Source organism: Thamnophis sirtalis, unplaced genomic scaffold (assembly GCF_051295495.1).
Source record: "Thamnophis sirtalis isolate CommonGarterSnake01/CBP01778 unplaced genomic scaffold, rThaSir2_p1.2 scaffold_3, whole genome shotgun sequence".
NCBI classification, from domain to species: Eukaryota; Metazoa; Chordata; class Lepidosauria; order Squamata; family Natricidae; genus Thamnophis; species Thamnophis sirtalis.
This window is the reverse complement of record NW_028261383.1, coordinates 95,916,832-95,938,981: the sequence shown is the minus strand read 5'-3', so window position 1 is coordinate 95,938,981 and position 22,150 is coordinate 95,916,832. Positions and strand designations below refer to the sequence as shown.

Sequence of the window (22,150 nt, the reverse complement as noted above, 5' to 3'; positions counted from 1 at the left end):
TTATCCAAGTGTAATATTATATATATATTGAAGAAAAGCAGTTTATGTGATTTATTTTATATGTTCTTTTTTTATAGTTAGTAACTCACAGAGGTCTGAAAACTGCCAGCTTAATCTGTCTGGTTCGTCTTCCTCTCTTGCAAGTGAAACAAGCAACAAGAACAGTGGACATCGCAGCTATGGAATAGGTGGGGCTTATTTGCAAAAGAAAATCCAGCAGATGACTAGCAAGACAGCAGAAAGATCAGTCAGTATCGAAAAGCGAGAAAGTGAGGAGGATAGAGGCAAGCCGGAGCCTTTGTACAAAGCCAGGAAAAGAATGGGGTCCCCCTTTGGAAGATTCAGGGAAAGAAGTATCTCCAGGGAAAGATCAGCATTCACCTTTCGTATGGAGCCAGCATGCACACGAGAGAGGGATAGAAGTGAGAAGCAAAAGGACAGGCCCAGTATCGAGGAGCATACAGTCAGCGACCATGGAAACAGTAGCTCACTGATGTGGTTGTGTCCACAGTTCAGACCGAAAAGAAGGAAGACAATGTGACAAGCCATGTCAATTCAGCTCATGGCATTGCTGTGCACTCATAGATGTTAAATATTTTGTTTATCGTTCTCATTCCCACCCCCACCCCCTTTTTTTCTATATCTTGTTCACTTTGAGTATGAATTTATTAGTAGAAGTGGGGAGCATTCGCCTCTGTGGGCGATTTAGGAAAAAAAAAACATGCCACCAATTCTGATGGTGATCTCTGAGCACTAATTGTTCCAGCTGTCTTTTAGGAAACCAAGCTTAGCCCTTCTTAAGTATCAGATTCTGACTTTCTGTTCATGGAGCTTGGTTAGCTTTGTGTATAGGCAAACAGTCAATAAACAATTAATAGGCTACATAACATTCCAGTTTAAATATGCTTTTACTATCATTCTTTCTAGCCCTTAGTCATTCATATGATATCATATGCAATTCATTCACTTGAGATAATAATGGTGTGGCTGCTTTGTCACATAGCTAGTTACTTCCATGAAGCAGTTTTTAAAAAAATATACGTACAGTTCTATTAGTGAAGATAATTAACACAGATTGCAGTTATATTAGCAAAATAAATAAAACAGTGCAGTGCTAAGCTGCTTGAAACATTTAAAGTTGTAAACATAAAATCTGAGTAGATAATTTAAGTGTTACTGTTTGCTTGTGTCTATTATTTACTTGGAAAGAAGTCCAAAGGAAGCCCAAGGAATTTTCAAAAACTTAAGCATGGATTAGTCACTTTTCATATTTTGTTTAGAATCCCAGTTAGTTATAATATACAGATTCAGATTGTTCTTTGCAGTTTACTAAGAGGAAAAAATTTCAGTTGTGTATATTTAAAAACTTCATAAACTATAATTGCTATTATAACATCAGTATGGTATGGTAAACATACAGTTATTTATATTAAATGCATGTCTTTGAAGTAATGTGTAATTTATAGAGCATAATTTATACAGTTGTAGATTATTTACTTTTAAATAATATTTTTGCATAACTTGCATAATCAGATAATTTAATTTCACATCCTAAATATAACTTTAATGAATACATACAAATATTAGTTATATAGATATTGAACTGCATATCAGCATCAGCCAAATAACTATTGTAAATGTATATATTTCCTTTTAAGTAATGTTACTTTTACTTGAATAGCTCAGTCATGATCAATCAATGTTTTACTTTAATAAATATTCTTAAAATTAGAAGATTTTGATATTTGGCTATAATAAATTAATTTAATTTAATTTTTGAGATTACCAGACCATTGTATAGAGTCATTAAGTCCTTCAGAGACAACAGATGAAATATTATATAAATGTTCATTACCTTGGTAGGATATAGCATATAGTTGAGCTTAGTTGATTGATTTCAACTATTGAAAAGAGTTCGTCTTGGTTAATGGACTCAGGAATTGAAAATTCAGCCAAAAGAATACCGAAGCAAATGAACTCTTACGATACTGCCAAGAAAACTCTATGAATTTAACCATAAGGAGTTGAGATTGACTTGAAAACTCGTTTACTTTTTAATGGGGGAACAAATCTCATCTGTAAACCTCACAAGTACAGTATATTAGGGAAGAACTTATTTTAGTGATTGCTTCCACTTAATATTCAAATTCATTATATACCCCAAATTTAAAAAGAAACTTGTGAAGAAGAGTATTTGGCAGCCTTCCCTTCCCCATTGCTTTATCACAACCATTGGTCATGTTGATGGGAGTTATGTGAATTCTTGCAACATATCCAGAGGATGTTGGGCTGGAGAAGGTTGTTAAAAGGCATTAAGGAGAAATAATGTACATATTGTGGGGGGTGTTTTCTGCAATCATGAAACCCGCAAGATGTTTTTAAAACATAGTACTATTGAATAAGAGAAACACTGTGATAGATGTTGTATTTTCCTTTGTCATAGCTAGTTTTGTTAAATAAGCTAGTGTCTTTTTAATTCTAAACTGGGAATAACAATATTTAATAGGATATATAGTACCTATATGCATTTGCATACATAAGCAAAGAAGACACAAACTTACTATGAGAAACGTGAAGTGTCCTTAGGTATTAGGGTATTTTAACTTCATATTCTAGGTTGTTTCTCAGTAAGCAGAATCACTGAACAAATTCATTTGTTTAATTTTTGTGTTGCCCATCTCACTGTCAGGCAACTCTTGTTGTGTTTGTCCTTTTTAATGTAAAAAAGAAAAGACATTCAAATTATTATGCTCATATTTGACTCTCATATTCTATATAGGAGTGTCAAACTCAAGGCCTGGGGGCTGGATTTGGCCCATTGGATACTTAGATGTGGCCCACGGGCTCCCCCTGGAAACAGCCAAGGCCCAGCCCACGTTGCCTCTGCCAGCGAAAATGGAACTCAGGAGGGCCACATGCTCTGATTTTGCTGGTAAAGGGTTGCAGGATGCCGTCCTAGCCGAAAATGGAGCTCAGGAGCCCGTTTTCACTGGCAGAGTGCTCGGGCCACCATAGGCACCCCCGACACAAGTGATATAAAACTGGCCACATTTCCCCCAGCACCCCCCCCCCCCCAAGGTCCAACACAACCCTAATGCGGCCCTCAGTGAAATCGTTTGGCACACCTGTTCTATACCTTCAGAGTCTGTTATGTCAGCTAAAGCCAAAACTATAAAGATGTTGTAGGTACTGTGAAATTTCCCTTAAATTCTGAATCAGCTTTCAGCTGCTATCTCAAATAAGAGATTAACTTTGCCCGAGATTCAGTTTAAGTAATTAAAAAATGGAATACAAATGTTAAAACTTGCATATTCTGATCTTTTTAAAGCTAAGATCAGAACAGAATATACAAACTTCAACGTTTATAGTCCAAAAGACTAAAAAGATTGAAACTTAATGAGGTTAAATTTGTAGGAATCCTGCACAGTGACATACTGTGAGTCAGCTCTAAGGTTGATATATAATGATAATTGACACTCATTGATAATCATGGGAGAGATTATTTTTTCCCTGTACTGGCAGGTAAACGGATATCTTCATCTTCCAGTCTTCCAAGGTGGGTAAAATGAGGACCCAAATTGTTGGGGGCAATATGCTGACACTGTAAACTGCTTAGAGAGGGATGTAAAAGCACTATGAAGCAGTATATAAGTCTAAGTGCTATTGCTATTCACAAAAAATAACTATATGCCAGGACAGATATTCCAGAGGAATTCTGGAAACAGACAAAAGTAGCTCATATTTCACTCTCCATTTATTTTTAATTAAACTTACTGAAAAAGTAGACATTCAGATTAACTATAATAACTGTGTTTAATTTTTCCTTATTGCACATATATTATATTCCTTTCTTGTTCCGTATAATTCTTAGTTCAGGCTGGTAAAGAATAATTACCTCCTTAAACACATTATCTTACAGCGATGTATAGAACACTGTATAGGCAATGTAGTAGGCAAAGCAGGCAAAGCAAAGCTTCTAGAATTCTTTCCAACTCCTCCAATAGCAGTTCTGCCTCAAATCATGTGACCAGGAAGAAGGGTGCTTTGAATATAGGACATGTACAATTGCTGCTCTTATCAGAGGGCACCAAAAGGGTGCACATTTTTATTTATTTCCTTGGATTTTGCTGGATCCACACCAATTTTTAATTTGGTTTTTTGTTTTCCAGCTTCACCACATTTTTCTCATTTCAGAAACTGAGGATTGGGTTAAAAGTATATTTTTAATATAATAGATAATAAGAAACCCTCATATCATAAATCATCCAAAGACTAGTAGAAGATCTCAAGTCAATTCTGATAAAGCAACAGTTAACTATAATTGTCCCCATAGCAGAAAAAGAGAGTTGCAGACAATTCGTCACAAATGAGATGTTAGACCAATATTCCTATCCTATGCTAAATGAGAAACAAAATTAAAACGATATAATTAGATATTTTCTTAAATATCTGATCTTTCAGAAAACAAACTTTTACCGTATTTGCAAATACAGAGAAACAAAACTTGCAGAGAATTCAGGCTGTACTTGCACAGCTAAATCAATAGGTCATTATTTAATATGTTAATTAAATAGAAGCAATGCAGGAGACATAGCATGTAACTACGCAAACAGGACTGCTTCTTTGGGAGAAGGCATTCAACCTGCAGAAAAAGTGTCTGCACTTGATTCTATTGTGTCTGTAGTTGGCTCATTGCTTTTGATTGCAGTATCTTTTTACTTGATCAACTGGAAAGCAAGGTTCTTCTGGGTTTGTCTAGCTTTTGAAGAAGCCATACTTGCTGCCCTTGAACGTCCTGGTTGGTTTAGCACATAACAGCCTCTTTGAAACGGATCGGTGAAAGAAGTTACACAGTTTTAGTCTCTTAACGATCAAATTAATTCATAAAGGAATTATTCCATTCTGTCGCATTTTATTGTTTTCCATTGAGCAAAAGGAACTCACATAAAACAAGTGACGGAAAGTCTTGTAAGAGAAGAGATGAAACAGTGAAAAACTATTTCTCGAGCAAAACTATTTTGAACGGTGGTGTGATTACGTTTTCTCTCAACGCTGTCTTCTCGTGTCATGTTTAGGCTATGCCCTGATCCCGTCTGCCAAATCTGAGAATTTTTCCGATTCCAGCCATAGTGAGATCTCCTCACGATCCAGCATTGTCAGCAACTGTTCTGCTGACTCCATGACTGCCGCCCTTCAGGATGAGAGGTGTCCGCCTCCGACAATGGTGATGGACGCAGTTGGGGCAGGGGAAAGGAGAGAGCCCTTTCAGCCACCACTTGAATACAACCAGTCTTGCTCTGGGTAAGAATCATTTCTTCCTCCAGAATGGTTATTGATAGTCTTATCTTTGAGGACTAAAAAAAAAAGGCAGCTTATAAGCTATTTGAACAATTATACGTTGAAAATCTCACAACAGATGTTTAAGATAAATTAACAAATCTCTAGAGTCTTTCCCATGGCCCTTGGTTTAATGGCCCTGTGGAAGGATAAGAAAAGGTCCATCTGGATTGGTCTTTGCCTCTTTCTTCCCTGCCTCCTTTCCTCTTAAGAGATCCTTCCCACAGACAGGTGGTGATAATTGACTGGTGTGCCATAACGTTGAGATGTTGCATTCAAGTCATTTGCTGCTTGTGGTGTCATCACACTCAAGGGGATTATTAGCCTGCTGAAAAGCCGTTTAGCACTTCAGAAGGGCAAGTTTCTGCTGAAAGAACCTCGGATTTAGAATTCTCCCCATTTGGAAAAGCTTCAATTGGTGTGATAATATAAGTGGGAGAAAATGCATGGAAGTGAGATTTAAATACATTCCCTCTGATAATAGCATGCTTCAAACGTATTAACAAGATTTGGGTTTGTTTTAGATATAACATGATGCAGTGATTGGAGCCAGTTGTTTCATATTTCGGCCATGCAAGGAAGAGATGCATTTCCAGGCATGTGCCCATTATATGTAGTCACCCTTCTGATTATTTTTGTTATGGCTTCTGCCAGCAGAAGACTGAAGAATGGCTCTTGTTTTAAAAGCTTAAAAGTATTTTTGGTGGCTCTGGTCTCTCAACAAAATTCTAGGCACATTCACATAATATTCTTCGAAGCACAGCACAACCCCATGTTTTAATTTCTATTGATTATTCCCTGCCTTTGACAAATAACATTTTATATTTTTTATTAAATTTACGTACCACCCATTTCACTGTCTAACTGACTCTGAGCAGTGTATAAGTAAAATAACAAACATAATCCTTACCAAAGGATTTTATAAAATAAAGATCCCAATGTTTAATTCCCTAATGGAATGTTTATATGTCTTTTAAATACAAAGATGAGTTTATAAATATGTTGAAATTTCTGTTATTTACAAACAGGAATATATGAATATTACTAGTTCTCACTGGAAAAAGATAAACTCTATTTGCTGACTTTGGAAAAACTTGGCAGAAATGGACAATTATTTTATCTAGAAGAAAATCATAGATCAAGCTTGTTATTAGATATACCTGGGCAAACAATAATTAAGACTTGCCACATTCAGTTAATATTTTTTAAATGTTGAAGGAAGTGCAAAATATATTTCCTTGCTCTTTTGAACTATAAAACTTTGCAATTTTAACACTGATTCTGTCCCTACCGATTTGCTTGCATGGCCATTTCAACAGCAATTTTATTTTCCTTCTCATTCATGCTGTCTTCAGTTTAAGCTGGCCGTTGCCTAGACCTCCAGTGATCCGAGGGCTGCCTGTCCCATCTTCCATGAGCACCGAGGAGATGTCTCATGAGCACCTCACAATAGAAGCAGCAGATAGCGGCCGTGGAAGCTGGACCTCTTGTTCGAGTAACTCTCATGATAATTTTCAAAACATACAGAACCAAAAGGGGTGGGACCTCTTAAACTCTTACCGCCATGCTCATTTGGAAAGGGCTATTGCTGAAGTGGAGCCATCCAGCTGCTGTCCTGAGGAGACTCATTTGCAGTCACACAGCAATTCAGACAGTAGTCGGCAACCCAAAACTGGAATGGACTTCGACCAGTCCCGGCACAGCTGGGCTTCATCTACTTCCCTGTCAGACATGCACGAAACAAACTATGGGACCATAAAACGAAGAGGATTGGAGAGCTTAACAACAGAGCAAGCTGAGGTTTTGGACACTAAAACAGGCAGTGACACAGCTTACAAAACTGTCACTTCAAGTACAGAACATGGCCTCATAGGTAAGCATGATGAAAAGCCAGTGCATGTTTCCACAGCTGTTGTATATTATGTAGTTGAGCTGTTAAGGAATGTTTCAACAGCCCTCATGGCCAATTTGCATTTAAAAAGTTTTTCTTCTACACATGTCTTCAATCAACTCAAGTCCTCTGCTGGAATGTCTCCAGATCTCCTTGGGGGAAGGATGGGATTTAAAATAATAGGCAGCATGATTTATTGATTGGCAGGGAAGAGAGACAGCTTGTGTAGTTACTTTGGGACTTTTTGTATATTTTCTGATAAGAAATTTCTTGCAGTTCTTTGTTAAAGAATTTGATTTTTTTTAACCATTCACACGAAGGTAACACCAGTCTGGGGAGAAAATTTGTGATGGATAAATCCAGTTGAGATATTTTTCTCTCCAGCAATTTGGCAATGCGCGCATTTTTGCCTTGCCTTCAAGACAGGAAGGAAATCATCTTCATGTATCATTTCCCAAGCTTGTCATATTGGCCATCAATCAAACACCTATTATTGTAGATACAACTATTTTGAGAAGAAGCAGAGACTCCATGCCAAATTCCATTTTTTGATTGAGGATGAAAGATGTCACATAAAATATCCTCTTGTCTATTTGTAGCATTGCTTTCAGACAAAAGGGTACTTAAGAAATTATTGTCCTTGCACTGACTCAAAATGTTGTCCTTGGATATTAACATAGAATAGATTATCTGTAGTGAAGACATTAAAAGATTAACTATGGCATGGGCATACCATGTATTTATTTCTCTTTGTAAATTAAGAAAGCGCAGTACTATTACAGGTACACAAGAATTGTCCCCTGGTTCTTTCGAACACCCTTTCTTAAAGGGCACATTCTGGAAGATGGCAGTTCTACAGTCACATAAGTCATGCCTATATACCGTGGAAGGGAATGTGAAAGCAATATTTTAAGGCATTAGAAAGCCAGATATAATGGGAAGAATGCATAGAAAGGAACAGTAGATTGTGCTCAGTGCTTTAAAAAAAAGTGGCTTTCTTGAGTGTCCAATGGTCTCTGTTCCCAGATGCTGTCTTCGCATCTATATTTATTTCAGATTTCAACTCATGTCTAAATGAATCATATGCTGCGTAGTATCATAACCACTGTACCAAAGTGTACCTTTCACATTCTGCGAGAAAAGCTATGTTTGCCTTTCTTACTTTCCAGTTTCCCAATGGCATGGCTATGGGAAAGCAATTTAGGTATTTCAAAAAAATTCTTCTAGAGTTCTGTTTGTTGAAAGTTTTCCAATTCCCTGAAACCTAATGCCTTTCTTTTTCAAGTGCTTTTGAAAAGCATACGTCACTGAACAGACCTACCTAGGCAATTTGTTATTTGCTACTCTACTTTTCTGGTGATTTCCATTTTAGGTTGTTTTTGCACCCTTTGCCTGTCAGGTCACATGCTTGTCAATCAGTTTTGACAGCATGGATCCACAATCTTCTGAAAATAGAAGCAAGAGAATAATAGCATCCGTTAAAGGGAGTAGTAAATGAAACAGAAGACTATAAATATTGAGAAATTGAGAAATACTGTTCTAGCACCTAGATTTTTTTCTCTCCTTTTTTCCATGCAGTTTAGTTTTCCCAGTTTGTTTAGTTTTCAAAAAATTCTATACTGCTTTCTGCTGATGAAGAGTTCCAAATTTCCTAGTGCCAAATGGGAAGAGAATTGCTGACATTATGTTAATTAAAGAAAAAAAACTATCAATAATAATTTTGTTTAAGAAAAAATAAAAGCAGGAATACCAACATTCTAGCAAAAGAAAAAAAGAGCTCATTGGTTTAATGGTAAAGGCGCTGACCGAGAAACAAGGAGATTGTGAGTTCTAGTCTCTATTTAGAAATGAAACCAAGTTGGACCAACGACCCTATACCTTTTGGGCCCCAGGGACTGGTTTTGTGGAGAGAGGTTTTTCCACTGACCGGAGGAGGTGTGGTTTTGCATGCAACCTGCCTCCCGCAGATGGGACTTCGCTTGTTTGTGTGGCCTGGTTGCGGCATGCTGCGGATCGGTGCCAGTCCACAAACCGGGGGTTAGGGACCCCTGAGTTAGGTGACTTTGGGCCAGTCATTCACTATCAGCCCAACCCACCTGACGGGTTGTTGTGGGAGAAATAAGAGGCAGGAGTATTAAGTATGTTCACTGCCTTGAGTTGATCGAAATATATTTTTTAAAAAGTGGGATAACAATATAATAATAGCCCTTATCACAAATAGGTAGAATGAAACCCAGTTCATAAACAGTTTGCTTGTACTATTACTTTCATGTTCAAAAGCAAGAGGCCATGTATGAACATTTCATTCATAAAGGCAAAACTAAAATTACTGAAAGTTGGTGCACTGATCTCCATAAATCCAGTATTGTCTGCCTAGTCAAACTTACCATTTCACAACTTTGACCCTGTTCTTGCCTTACTAATTTTAGCAGCTGTCTTTCCCACCCCCTAAGGATGCAGAATTAAGCCACACTTTAAAAAGAATTACTTAGATTCATAGTACAGCTGAGAATTAGAACATGATATGCAATCATCTGCTTTCTACTTAATCAAAATACCTATTTATAATGGAATGTTACCTTTTATTTTAATATCCCAAAAGAGGCTTACTCCATTTCAATAAAATACTGATTTTAATAAAATGAAGCCTGTCACTTGGCAGTCCTGGTTTTTTTTAACCATTTCTGAAAACCAGCTGTTTTAGAATTGAAATGGCTGCAAATTGCATGCCTTCTCACAGTAAATAATCTTGACCTAGAAACTTCAGGAGCTTTAGCAATGCACCCTTGATTTGTCTTTTGTAGATGTGACTGGGTGTAGACTAGGAAGAGTAAGATAGACCATAATATTTCAGTTAACCCTTTTTTGCTTCTCCACCCCATTAATAGATTCTTCAAGATTTCAGGCTGCATTTGTTGCCTTAATTTATACAGGTAGTCCTCAACTTACCACCAAAATTGAGCCCAAACTTTCTGTTTTTAAATGAGACGTTTGTTAAGTGAATTTTACCCCATTTTATAACCTTTCTTGCCACAGTTGTTAAGTGAATTGCTGCAGTTATATGTTAATAACCCAATTGTTAAGTGCATCTGGCTTCCCCATTGACTTTGCTTGTCAGAAGGTGATCACATGACCTTGGGACACAGGAAAGGTCATAAGTATGAACCAGTTGCCAAGCATCTGAATTTTGATCATGTGATCATGGGAAAGCTGCAATGATCGTGTGAAAAACGGTCATAGGTTACTTTTTTCAGTGCTTTTAACCTTTGAATGGCCGCTAAATGAACTGTTGTAAGTTGAGGACAACCAATATGTATATGTAGGTGACAGCCAGAGATAACTGACATTATATAATACTGGAATATACTTGGAAAATTATAAGTGTTCAGAATTTAGAAATTGCCTTTCAGTATGGCATTACAAATCAAGTAATCTCTTTCTCCTACTCCAATATCTGTGGAAATTTTCGATTCATATTTCTCCAAGATCAGTCCTCCCTACTTGTCTCCAAAAGGAAGAAATACATAGCATTTTAGGGCCCTGAGCTACCTTTTCAGAAAATGGAAGATTACAAATCTAAATTTGTAAGAGAGATCACACTCGGGCACCCAAAAAGTCAGTCTGGCAGGTGGGCACATGCAGTTGATGAAACCCTTTTTCTTTTTAATGTGCATTGCAGAGGCAGATGTCTCTTACAGTAAGAATGAGGTAGCTTTAAAGTTGAGGACAAATAAATGACAAGAAGCTTTGCCAGCAAAACCACATCAAAATTTTATGAAGACAAACAATGATTTTAATTGTACTTGGGTATTTTAATTGCATGGACTCCTACAAATATTGCTGGAATTAAAGGATAGGCTGTATTAAATATATAAAGTATAGTTAATTTTTGGATGTGGAAAGGACAAACTAAATTGCATTTGGTTGCACTATGTGCTGTTTATTTTTATATTTTAAGTTCTTTGGTCAGTACATTCTAGATTGTTGGGAACCAAGTGACTTATCAAAATAGTTTGTAATCCACTGTTGCTTTAAGAAGTAGGGTTTTGAAAAATAACTTCCAGTCATCAAATAGTTCAGGTCAATATTGAGTATTTATTCCATCTGCCTTGTTTTTTCTGCCAATCACTTAAAATATAACTCCAAAAACAGAGATATCTCATAATCCAAATTTCCTCTTTGTGAACAATTTGCCTAAACAAAAATGATATTGAAGAATCTTTAGTGCACGAATTTTCTGGATGGTATCTTGGCACCTTATTTAGAAGAATGTTTGTGACAGATATATCATGTGTGACTATGTCATCAAATACTACAATTTGCATTCAGTTCTTGACACAAGTATGTAAGGATGGCATCTGTGTGATGACATCACCACACATGTGTGGTCATTTTGGTGTCATTGAGGCTTGCTATTGACATATTAATATATCAGCCAATATGAGAAATTTTCCAAAATAATATAGTTTTTTTTAAGACCAGGGCAATTAATCTAATATCTGAACATTTTCTAGAAAAATAGAGTTTTATGAGTGATTTTCATTTACCTTTTGTTTAATCAGTTTTTGATTAAGTCATTATAACATTTCACTGTTTTTTTTATTAAAAATGCTTTTATTTTGTCTTTGTTTCCTTCATTAACATTTCCATTGCTTATTTCTCGTACTAGTGTACTGTGTCACCTCATCTAAGGAAGATACTAGATATAGGGAGCCACCGCCCACCCCGCCAGGATATATGGGGATTTCTTTAGCGGACATAAAAGAAGGATCCCACCACCCACACCTAAAGCCTCCAGACTATAGTGTGGCGGTGCAGAGGTCAAAGATGCTGTCTAGGCTCTCCTCCACTCCTCTGAGTAGCGAACCAGTGGCCTGTTTTCCAAAGAAGATGCCTAAGTGGCATGGCCGGCAACCGTCCCATCCTAAGCTAGCAGATATGACTGGCGCAAATAGTGAAGAGGATGGTATGTTAAAAGATCTCCTTTGATAGCTGTTGAGTAAAGTCGTATGTGGTTTATTTTAAGTTTGGGAAAGTGCACAGTCTGTCTTTACCTTACAACCCTCTCCGTGAATGTGCCTCAATGATTCTTTCCTCCCCTCTTCTCCCTTCTTTGTTCATTTGTATATGCTTTACATATGCTTATGTGAGAATAAAGTGACTCTAAAGGGGGAAATAAACAGAAAATGTATTAGGCGCTAATTATTAGCTAGCATATTTGGAAGAAACCGGTCCAAAATGCCTTATGCTATCCACAATAAAAAGAAGAAAATTGTTCTCAGTAATTTAAAAGGCTGTGACTGATGTAACAGAAATGATTTTGAAAGTAGTTACGTTACACTTTTATGTACTTTAGATAAATAGTATTATAATTAGCAGTGTCTTATCTGCTACATGGAGTTCCATGAAGCAGGTTTAACCAAGTGCAGACACAGGTTCAGATAAAGGTTCCTGTTGTGCAGGAAACTGAGTATTTCCTAACATGCCACTCAACAGAGCATTATTAAACCTAGCTAGAATCTCAACGTGATGCCTCTCCCTGAAGCTAAGGGTTGTAGGTGTATGTACGGAGCAGCCAAGCAGTACATGGGTATTAGCTTCCACAAATAAGGTTCTAAGTGGACACTGTTAGATCAAAAAGAGCTGAACAGCTGAGGCTTTAAGTTGCAGTTTCAATTATTTATAAGACTTGAAATTGCTCACTGGACAAAATCAAATCCACAGAGACCCACTAATTGTATCACATTGATGCCTTATACTTGACCTCTGTTCTGAACCATTTAAACCTCAAAAGCAATATTAAAAAAAACAAACAGAATTTATAAAATGAAGTTTTTAAAAAAAACCCAAACCCTTGAATCTAGAGTTTTCACATTTCTCTTTGTTGCTCATTTACCCCTTGGAAATAAGCAATTTTGACTTCCATGACATTTGCATTCCATTTTCTGTTGTCTGCCATTATTTGTGCTTTGTCTGGCTTTGTTCTGCTTTTAATTAAATCCATGAATCTGAACGCTTTTCACAGATTTTGCTTTTATAAGACTGGAATTTTACTATAATCTTGTCCAGTTTGCTTTGAAATCATTTTGTTGTTTTGTACAAAAGCAGCTTGTAAGTCGCATTATAGAGCACGATGTTTTCTTAAAATGGGTGGGTCCAATGTGTGTATGTCTCTATGAATATGAATATGAACCTAGACAAACATTTGATTAAAGTGTTATGTTTCTATGAAATATTGTAAGCATTGGTTCATCAGGCACTTATTTTTGGAGAATAAGCCAACGTTTCTGATCTACATGCCAGAGAGCTCAAAAACAATAGATTAAGATGGATTTTACTTTTATATTTTGTGTTTTTGAGTCATTTCTGACTCCTGGTGACCACCTGAACAAGCCCCCTGTAGTTTTCTTGGAAATGTTTTGGGGGAAGAGGTTTACCATTGCCTCTTTCCTAGAGGATAAAGTGAATGGACCAGGGTCACACTGTTAAACTCACAGTCTCCTGTGAGTTCCTGGCCTGATGCCTTAACCACCCTACCAAATAGACACTTAGGATAGATTATGTAGCCACTAATGCAAAACTATCCTATAATTGCATATTGCATTATGTGTAATCAAATGAGTGGAGAATCAAATTATTCTGTTTGATGACTATGACTAATAATAGGGTTACTCAGTGACTGACTGGTCCTCCCCAATCCTAGACATTGAACTTTACATTACCACACTGTCTCATTCTGTGAGAATTTTGTTAGCTCATTTGCAGAGTATGGCTGAGAGTCAATACTGAGTGTAATTTACCACATTTACTTTTTTTTAATGTGTCCAAATGTCATGTTGGCATTTCAGTATGAAAGGCACAAGCCAAGCCAACTATCTTTAAGGCCTCTGAATGGTATTATGAATTATTACCCCAAATTCCAACATTATGAGCTACATCATATTAAATTGCCATCATGATTTAGAATTAGATAAGTTTTAGAAAATGTTTTTTTAATGTTCATCATTCTTTGCATGAGCAACAGGGATAGCAGTAAAGAACTGTTTTTAATTGTCTAAAAAAAAGATCTATTTTAATTCATAAAAAAAAATCCTAGGGTTCTGACAGTAGATACGACACAGTTTTAATTGAAATATATTGTATGTTTATGACACAAAGAGTTCTCATTGTTTTTCTTATTTCACAGAAGATGAACAAGTATCGGCAGTCTAGTCTCTGTGCTTCCTGTGAAACTTGTTTCAAAATTTACCAACATTGGAGGAAGGAATTTTACAGTATTGTCAGCTATAGCTGACAGCTTGCTGCTATTGACTTCAAAGAATTGTGTTTGCGCTCTTCAACTAGTAGGATGAACTATCTGGATTGTAATTTTGAATTTGCTTCAGCCCACTGCAATCAGTTTGATGGAGTCTTCTGTTGGAAAGAGAAAATACTCATTCTAAGAAATACTGACCCTGCATTGCAGTATCAAGAAGGACCTAACATATGATGCGTCGGGGCCAGCTTGGGAGCAAACTTCTGTAAAAGAACGATAGAATCTTTTAAGTAGACTTTGTTCAGATATTTTCTTTCTAACTATTATGGCTCTCAATTGAAGAAAGTTATTTTATGTACTTACCTGAATTGGAAAAGCTACATCAAAACTAAAGAAACTTCTGCAACAATCTGAAGAGTAATTTATTAATTTGGAATTTATATAAGGTTCTTTTTTTTTGTAAAGTATTTGAATGCTCTGGTTGGCTAATGTGAATGCTTTTTCAAAGAAAATAAGGAAGCAAATTGTTTCAGTGTTAGTGTGATGTCTTATGCTAAGCAAAACACTTGATTTCTGAGGAACTGGATGTTCATGAATGCAGCTAGAGGACATCGGTCACATCAAACTAAAATATCAAGTCTTCAGAAGTATATATTGAGTGTGATTTGATGTGCATACAGTAGTGAAACACTGCCATCTACTGGTTCTATATTTTAAAACCAGTGAAATTCATGCAGTTTCTTTCAGCTGCCAAATGATCACTATAAGGGAGCAGTTGCATTTTTTTCCCTTTCCTACATTCCATTTTCTTCCCCCTTGTCTATAAACAGTTTCATAGCATATTTGTATCATTACAAATGTTTTTTTTTCCTTCTACAAGACTTGCGTTGAAAAAGTATTCAACACATTACATTTTTTTAGAAATTCGCTTAAAATGTTCAAATTTGCAAATTTAGGAGCAAAGAGATAGAAGTAAAAATGCTATTAGATGATGGTAGTGTTAGTGATGGTGATGATAGTAAAGTCTATTTATTTTAGACTTCCAATTTTATTTGAAACTCTTCCCATTCTGTAAGAGCAGTTTGGTTGTAAGACTTTTTCCCCTTACTTTAAAAAAATGTTCATAATTTTTTTTAATGAAATCCAAAAAGAGCTCTTGCATTTGAAAAAATGATAATTCTCAATCCATGACAAACACAAAAAGGCAAATAATTTTGTAGATTTGAAATGAAAGGCATTTTTCAACATTTTAAGCCATTGATGACTTTGCTACTGGCATTTGGACTACCATTCTTGGTGCCAAAAATATTGTATAACATTATTCTATATCATCTTTTCTCTACCTATTGTCCTCTCAATATATTTGGGTAGAAATTCCTTGCATTCCAATCAGCAAGTTAAAAATTATGAAATATGAATATCTAAAATGTGATTACAATTTGAACATAGAAGGGAGTGGACAACCCATCTAATTTAAGAATTATTAATGGAATATATTTTATTAATTAACCTTAAATGTTTAGAATGAGTAGCTAAGATATCAAAACTCTTCTTTTATTTCCCCCAAGAGCAACCAACAGTGAGAACATACTAAAGCTTGACATCCATGATTTCAACATTTATCACAATGCTATTTCATGGACAATTGAGAGTTAAACTTGCCTGCACACGTCATCTAGAAAATCCCACGTAATAGATTCCCACAGATTCAGCGACTTTAAAGTACATTGGAGATGAATAATTTTCCAGATCCCATGTAACATCCCAACTAGTTGCCATGTTGAGGAAAATCGCTTTGGATCATCCCACGAACATATTGAACGCTTAAAATAAGATGTACAAATCTGAGAACTTGTAAAATGAAGCAAATGAAGTGACCACAGTCACTTACCGCTGTCACTTACGCACCCCCAGTAAGCACATTTTTAAAAAGAAAAAGAGACAAGGCTTAGGTATGCTTTGCTCTAAGCTTTTTTTGGGTGGGTGGTGGTATGGAGAGTGAAACTTCAGTACTTCTTATTCTCAAGTGCCTGGTATAATTGCAAGATGGAATTTACTCTCTTATCTCAAGTTGATATGCTGGATTTTGGAAATGTCCAACAAACGTGACTTCAAATCACATTTTAAAATTCAGTGAAGCTGCAGGCATTTCTAGTTCCACACCACGTGTCTCTGGAAGAGATGCTGTCCTGCAGGGTGGGGTGATTACAAAGGTGCTATTTACATAGAAAGATGAATCCCAGGCTCATATATATAATGCACATTTGCATGTGTATTATGTAAAATAAAAAAAAGAAAGATTGGGATGACATGGCAGCTTTACTTAGCCAACCAGAGTACATAGCAGAAACTGGAGTTATTATTTGTGTTTATATTCTTCCCCTACTGCATAATGGTTGCCTAGTCAAACATAAATCAGTGGACATGAATGTCTCAATGTATATTTAAAGTTTACTTGTAAACCTTAATATCATAAATGTTTACAGTTTAGGGTAGAAGGAAGGATGTCTGTCTGTCTTAAAGGTGCCTCAAATCAATTCTATATTTTACACTTCAAGTTATAAAGAGTTTTCAGATTTACATTTCTGTGCAAGGTGAATGTTGCTTTTATGTACAAAAATCAAACTCTTCTGTTTGCATATGAGATCAGTGATAGCTTTCCCAGAAAGCCTATGTGAAATATGCTTGGATAGTTCTAAATTTAATGTAGAACTCCTTCAATGCCTTGTAACATGAAATTGCAGATCTGAACATAGAACTGATAACCAAACTCAACAATTAATTGCAGAATATATGTTACTACTTAAATGTCTAGAATAAATAGCTGAGACATCAGGGCTCTTTTCTCTCTCTCACCCCCCCCCCCCCCAAAAAAAACCTTAAGGAAACCAACATGATAAAATATTGAAGCTTGGCTTCCATAATTTTAGCATTCATAATGAATAATGGCACAACAGAGTTGAACTTTTCCTGCACACAAACCCCACATACTCCATAGTAGTACAGTTCCCATTGTTTCATAGATTTGTGAAAAATGTGTTTTTTTGACGGATTGTCTCCTAAAAACCCATATCAGAGATCGGAAGGCATTTGTATAGCACCTGTTAAAAGTTTTTACTAGAGCTGATGTCCAACCAAATAGATGTGTTGTTATTCTGTTTAAAAGTGTTTGATGGACATGAATGTCTGTGGTATGGACATGCTTTCTTTCAGATATTCCTGGGCTGTCAGAGAAGGAAGTTACCCTTGTCAAAAGTAAAGTTTTAAATCTTGAGTTCTGAGCTCTCCGCAAGTCCAGTTCATACAACGTTTCATGCAGTTTATAAGTGCAAACTTAACTTTGAACTTTCTAGATGGTAGAGTGCTAAGGGCCAACATTATAGCATTTCTCTTAAATTTCAAATATTTCAGTTTATAGATACAAAACATTTTTTACGCCTTTTCTCTTTGGTAGTACTTTTTGTTACCTTACCAACCCACCTCGAGGTCTTTCCTTGTTGAAAATCTAATGAGCCAAAAACCGCCCGCTTAAATTTGATGTATTTGTATCAACGGCATCAAAGAAGTTTGCTTTTTAAATTACATTATTTTTAAAATCACTGGGCGACTTTTAATACATTTTTAAAAAATGCAGAGCCTGTAGAGTGTAAATATGCAGCGGGCCAGCCAGCCCTTTTAACTGCTTCCTCTTTGCACAGTGCAAACTGCCTCAACCTGTTCTTGCTCTGATCCTTTAGAGTTTTGGTTTGGTTTTTGCCAGATGAATAGTACAGGGACAGTAGCCAAACTGAAATGGAGCTTGGGTGAACCCAAGGAGATAAATTTCTTCTTCTTTTCTTTAAAGCCATTCATTATAAAACTGCTTAATCCCATTTTGTGCTGTTTACATAATGCTTATTCGTTATATAACAACTTATTACTAGCATGTGCTGCCTCCCCTCCATACACATATTACGTGTCAATTTTTTTCAAGTTCTTGAAAGGGCCAATGCTTTTCTGTATATAACATTTATTCTTTTTAAATTGTATTGTGAGGAAGTTGGCCTTATGCTAAAAACGCAATAGGAATGTTTAAAAATCTCAAAGGTGGAACAAGCATCAGTTTTTAATTTACATGAATAGGAGGAAAAGGAAACCCTGTATTGTAATATGTAAGTAGGCCTGTACATAATTTGCCATTTGATTGCTCTTCGAGACAGGATCATACTGAAGATATAAACTACGGTAAGTCGTGAAAGGAAATGTTTTCCAAAGCAGTGGTTTGTAAGATGCACTTCGGTTACCTTGACACAGAGTGTCATCTAAGGTAAATTAAAAAGGTTTTGATTTCACTTAAATAAGTACACGGCCAGCCTTTGTCTTCTAAAGTTAAGAGAATTTTGCACTAATGTTAAAAAAAAACACGGTGTCTCCCTTCAGCTTTTGAAAACACTTCTTGAGATATGATCCTGCTGCACAGCTGAGGCGATTCCAAATGATGAGTAATGGATTTTCAATAAGAATCCATTATGTCAATGTATCTCAGGAGGTAAATGAAAGAAGCTTTGATCTGTTCAGCCTTGCATTCATACAAATAATGTATAGGAAAGAGTGCTACTACAGGTTCACGTAATGCATATTACCCAATATGCAATTTTAAAAACATTGCACTTGCCTTCCAAAAACTGATCAGGAAAAAAAAAAACTACTTCGTTGATTGAAATGTTTAATGCCAACAATTAAAACTCTTGAGTAGCAAATGAATTTCACCTCCAGTTCATTCCTTTCCCTTTTCCTCCCGTAGTACTTGTCATTGTTGTGTCTTTAATTTCTTTATATATACATGGAATGCAGTTTAGCTTGGTATTCATGACATTTTGCGTATGTGAGCATATGGGCAAAAACTGCACAGTTGTAATGGTATTCCAATGGCAATTGTAAAACTGCACAAATCAGTGATTGTAAAGTATTCTGTAACAAGCAATGTTTGTCTTCTATTTTTTTATACCTCTTACACTTATGTCTTTTAGAAAGACAGTGCCTCTGTATGCTTTTTTGTATTTTTACTGGGTGATTGTAAATATTTGTTATATTTTTGGTTAAGAGAATGTTTAAAAGTATTGTTTAATATCCAATCTACTAATGATGTTGGAACCAATAAACAAACTTATCATGGATTATGGGTAAGTTAATTTTTATTCAACATTTCTCTCTGCACCTCCCCCATAAATATTTGGATCATTTCCATACTTTAGTCCTAGAACTGTTGGCCAAGAAGCTAGTCTCATTCAATTAAAATGAGCTTACAAATGCTTATGACAGGATTCTGATTAGGAGGTCATTTTTTTAATGCAGTTAGCAATAATATTCTAAGAGTTCTGTTTTGCATTATTGTAAGTAGCCTCATTTCAGTGAGAAAGCAAAAATAATTTTTAACACCACATAGGTGGTCCTTGACTTACAACAGTTTGTTTAGTGACCATTCAAAGTTACAATGGCAGTGAAAATAGTGACTTATGACCGTTTTTCACAGTTCCTCTGTAGCATCCCCATGATTGCATGATCAAAATTTTGATGCTTGGCAACTGGTTCATACTTATGACCTTTGCTGTGTCCCAAGGTCATGTGATCACTTCTGCAACCCAATAAGCAAAGTCAGTGAGAAAGCCAGATTCACTTAACAACTGGGTTACTAACATATCAATTGCAGCAATTCACTTAACAACTATAGCAAGAAAGGTTGTAAAATGGGGCAAAACTCAGTTAACAAATGTCTCACTTAACATCAGAAATTTTAGGCTGAATTGTCGTAAATTGAGGATTACCTGTGGATAGAAACTGAAGGACAATAAAGAATCAGATTTCTCTTTGTAATAAAGTGATCAAACCAAAAAAATTAAAAAGTGCACCATCAACTTAGGCTTAATTAGAGCAGACTGACTGTGCCAACTAACTTGAAGCCTCAGGAGTTCTAGTTAAGTGGATAGCAATAGCAATAGCAATAGTTAGACTTATATACCGCTTCATAGGGCTTTCAGCCCTCTCTAAGCGGTTTACAGAGTCAGCATATTGCCCTCAACAACAATCCGGGTCCTCATTTTACCCACCTCGGAAGGATGGAAGGCTGAGTCAACCTTGAGCCTGGTGGGATTTGAACAGCCGAACTGCTGAACTGATAGGGGGTTGAAATGGGTGGCACAGATAATAAATAGCTGCCACGTAATTTAAAATACTGTGTTACATGAATTATTTTTAGTGCAAAAACTTTGTCAATTGTGTGATGCGGTATTTGCTAAGGGAATTTTATCTGCAGCATTCGATCAGGCTTATTTTACAGTTATACCAAAACCAGGTGAAGAATCACACACTGCTAAATCTCATCCAATCTCATTGATTTAATCTTGCTACAAAGATCTTTACAGCAGTGTTAGCAAATAGATTAAAGCCAGCAATATCGTTTGTTCTTAAGAATAATCAAGAATGGTTTATAAAAAGTAGGCAAGCAGCAGACATTAGGTTAGTTGTAGATTTAATAGATTTGCATGAAAACATCAGTTTATAAGTTTATCAGACATTGAAAAAGTCTATGACAAAATATATAAACAGTTTGTTGCATTAAACAGGTTTAGTTTTCGCAAAACTCCCTAATTTATATTCTGAGAGGAATTCCAATTTATATATCTGGAAAGTAGTTTCAGAAAAAAAAAATTGTTTAGAACATTTCTACGGGATTCAATTTTGAAAATATATTTACAAAAATTGCATCTGCTAATCAATAAGGGAGGATTTGCTTTCCTAATTTGGAGCTATATCATCAGTCTTACTTATTGTCAAGTATTAAATACTAAAAGCCAAAAATTGGTGTCATTTTACCCATTTGAGCAACTATTGAAATATACATACTTTTGGTTGGATGAATAGTATTAAGATAAAAATACACTAGAACTCTGGAAACATGTCGGTTAGAAAATGATGAAGTGTAATATGGAATAAAAGATTTGATCCTTTTCCGGATGCTAAATTTATAAAGAAACACAATTTGAAAAGCTGGGGAAAATATGGTGATACAGAAAAATGGGATGGAAGTGGGGATATTGACTTGACCAACTGATACAGGATGAATAGATACTAGAATAACTTGTTAAATTATATCAAGGCCCTATCAGAGACTGAGTCTGAGGAAGAAGATGACACAGCTAGGGCCAATGGAGGAATGACCGGCCAGGGAAGTTTCACCAGCGAGGAAGAGGAAGAGAAGGAAGACCAGGGGAGAGGGGAAACAGGACAAGCTGTGGATTAGAGGAGTGACAGAGCTCCGGTGACTAACAATTACCTCTCCCCTTGATCCCCGAGCACAAAGAATGGGGAGGGAGTGGGATCAGCACAGGGCAACCAGACGACTCGTGAGGAGAGTCCCCACCAGTGGTGGGTTTCAAAAATTGTTCGTACCTACTCTGTGGGTGTGGCCTCCTTTGTGGGAGTGGCTTGCCGCCCATGTGACCGGATGGGAGTGGCTTGCCGCCCATGTGACCAGATATGAAGATGCCGACGACAGTTGTCAGAACCACCTTAAATTACCTCACACACAACACCAGCATGCATAAGAATATGATGTAAACTTGTTTTTTAAAAGTCATCTTTGGTTTGCGTTAAAACAACTTCAACACACGCAATGTTCTGATTGCACC

The 22,150-nt window shown here is 36.2% G+C and overlaps 1 protein-coding gene across 7 annotated transcripts in view; it reads left to right on the top strand.

Moving 5' to 3' along the window:
* The window catches only part of RAPGEF6 (Rap guanine nucleotide exchange factor 6), a 149,065-nt gene extending 129,426 nt beyond the window's left edge, over window positions 1-19,639 (top strand). For 5 of the 7 annotated variants that reach the window (XM_087709549.1, XM_087709550.1, XM_087709551.1 and 2 more), the window contains 5 exons: window positions 78-188; window positions 5,076-5,301; window positions 6,693-7,210; window positions 11,898-12,194; window positions 14,415-19,639. In XM_087709549.1, coding sequence (XP_087565675.1) covers window positions 78-188; window positions 5,076-5,301; window positions 6,693-7,210; window positions 11,898-12,194; window positions 14,415-14,440 — 1,178 coding nt within the window. In that variant the 3' untranslated portion in view covers window positions 14,441-19,639. Of the gene's footprint in view, window positions 1-77; window positions 1,732-5,075; window positions 5,302-6,692; window positions 7,211-11,897; window positions 12,195-14,414 lie in introns of those variants that run through there. The other 2 variants (XM_087709553.1, XM_087709556.1) reach the window with 2 other exon arrangements.
* The last annotated feature ends 2,511 nt before the right edge of the window (window positions 19,640-22,150 follow it).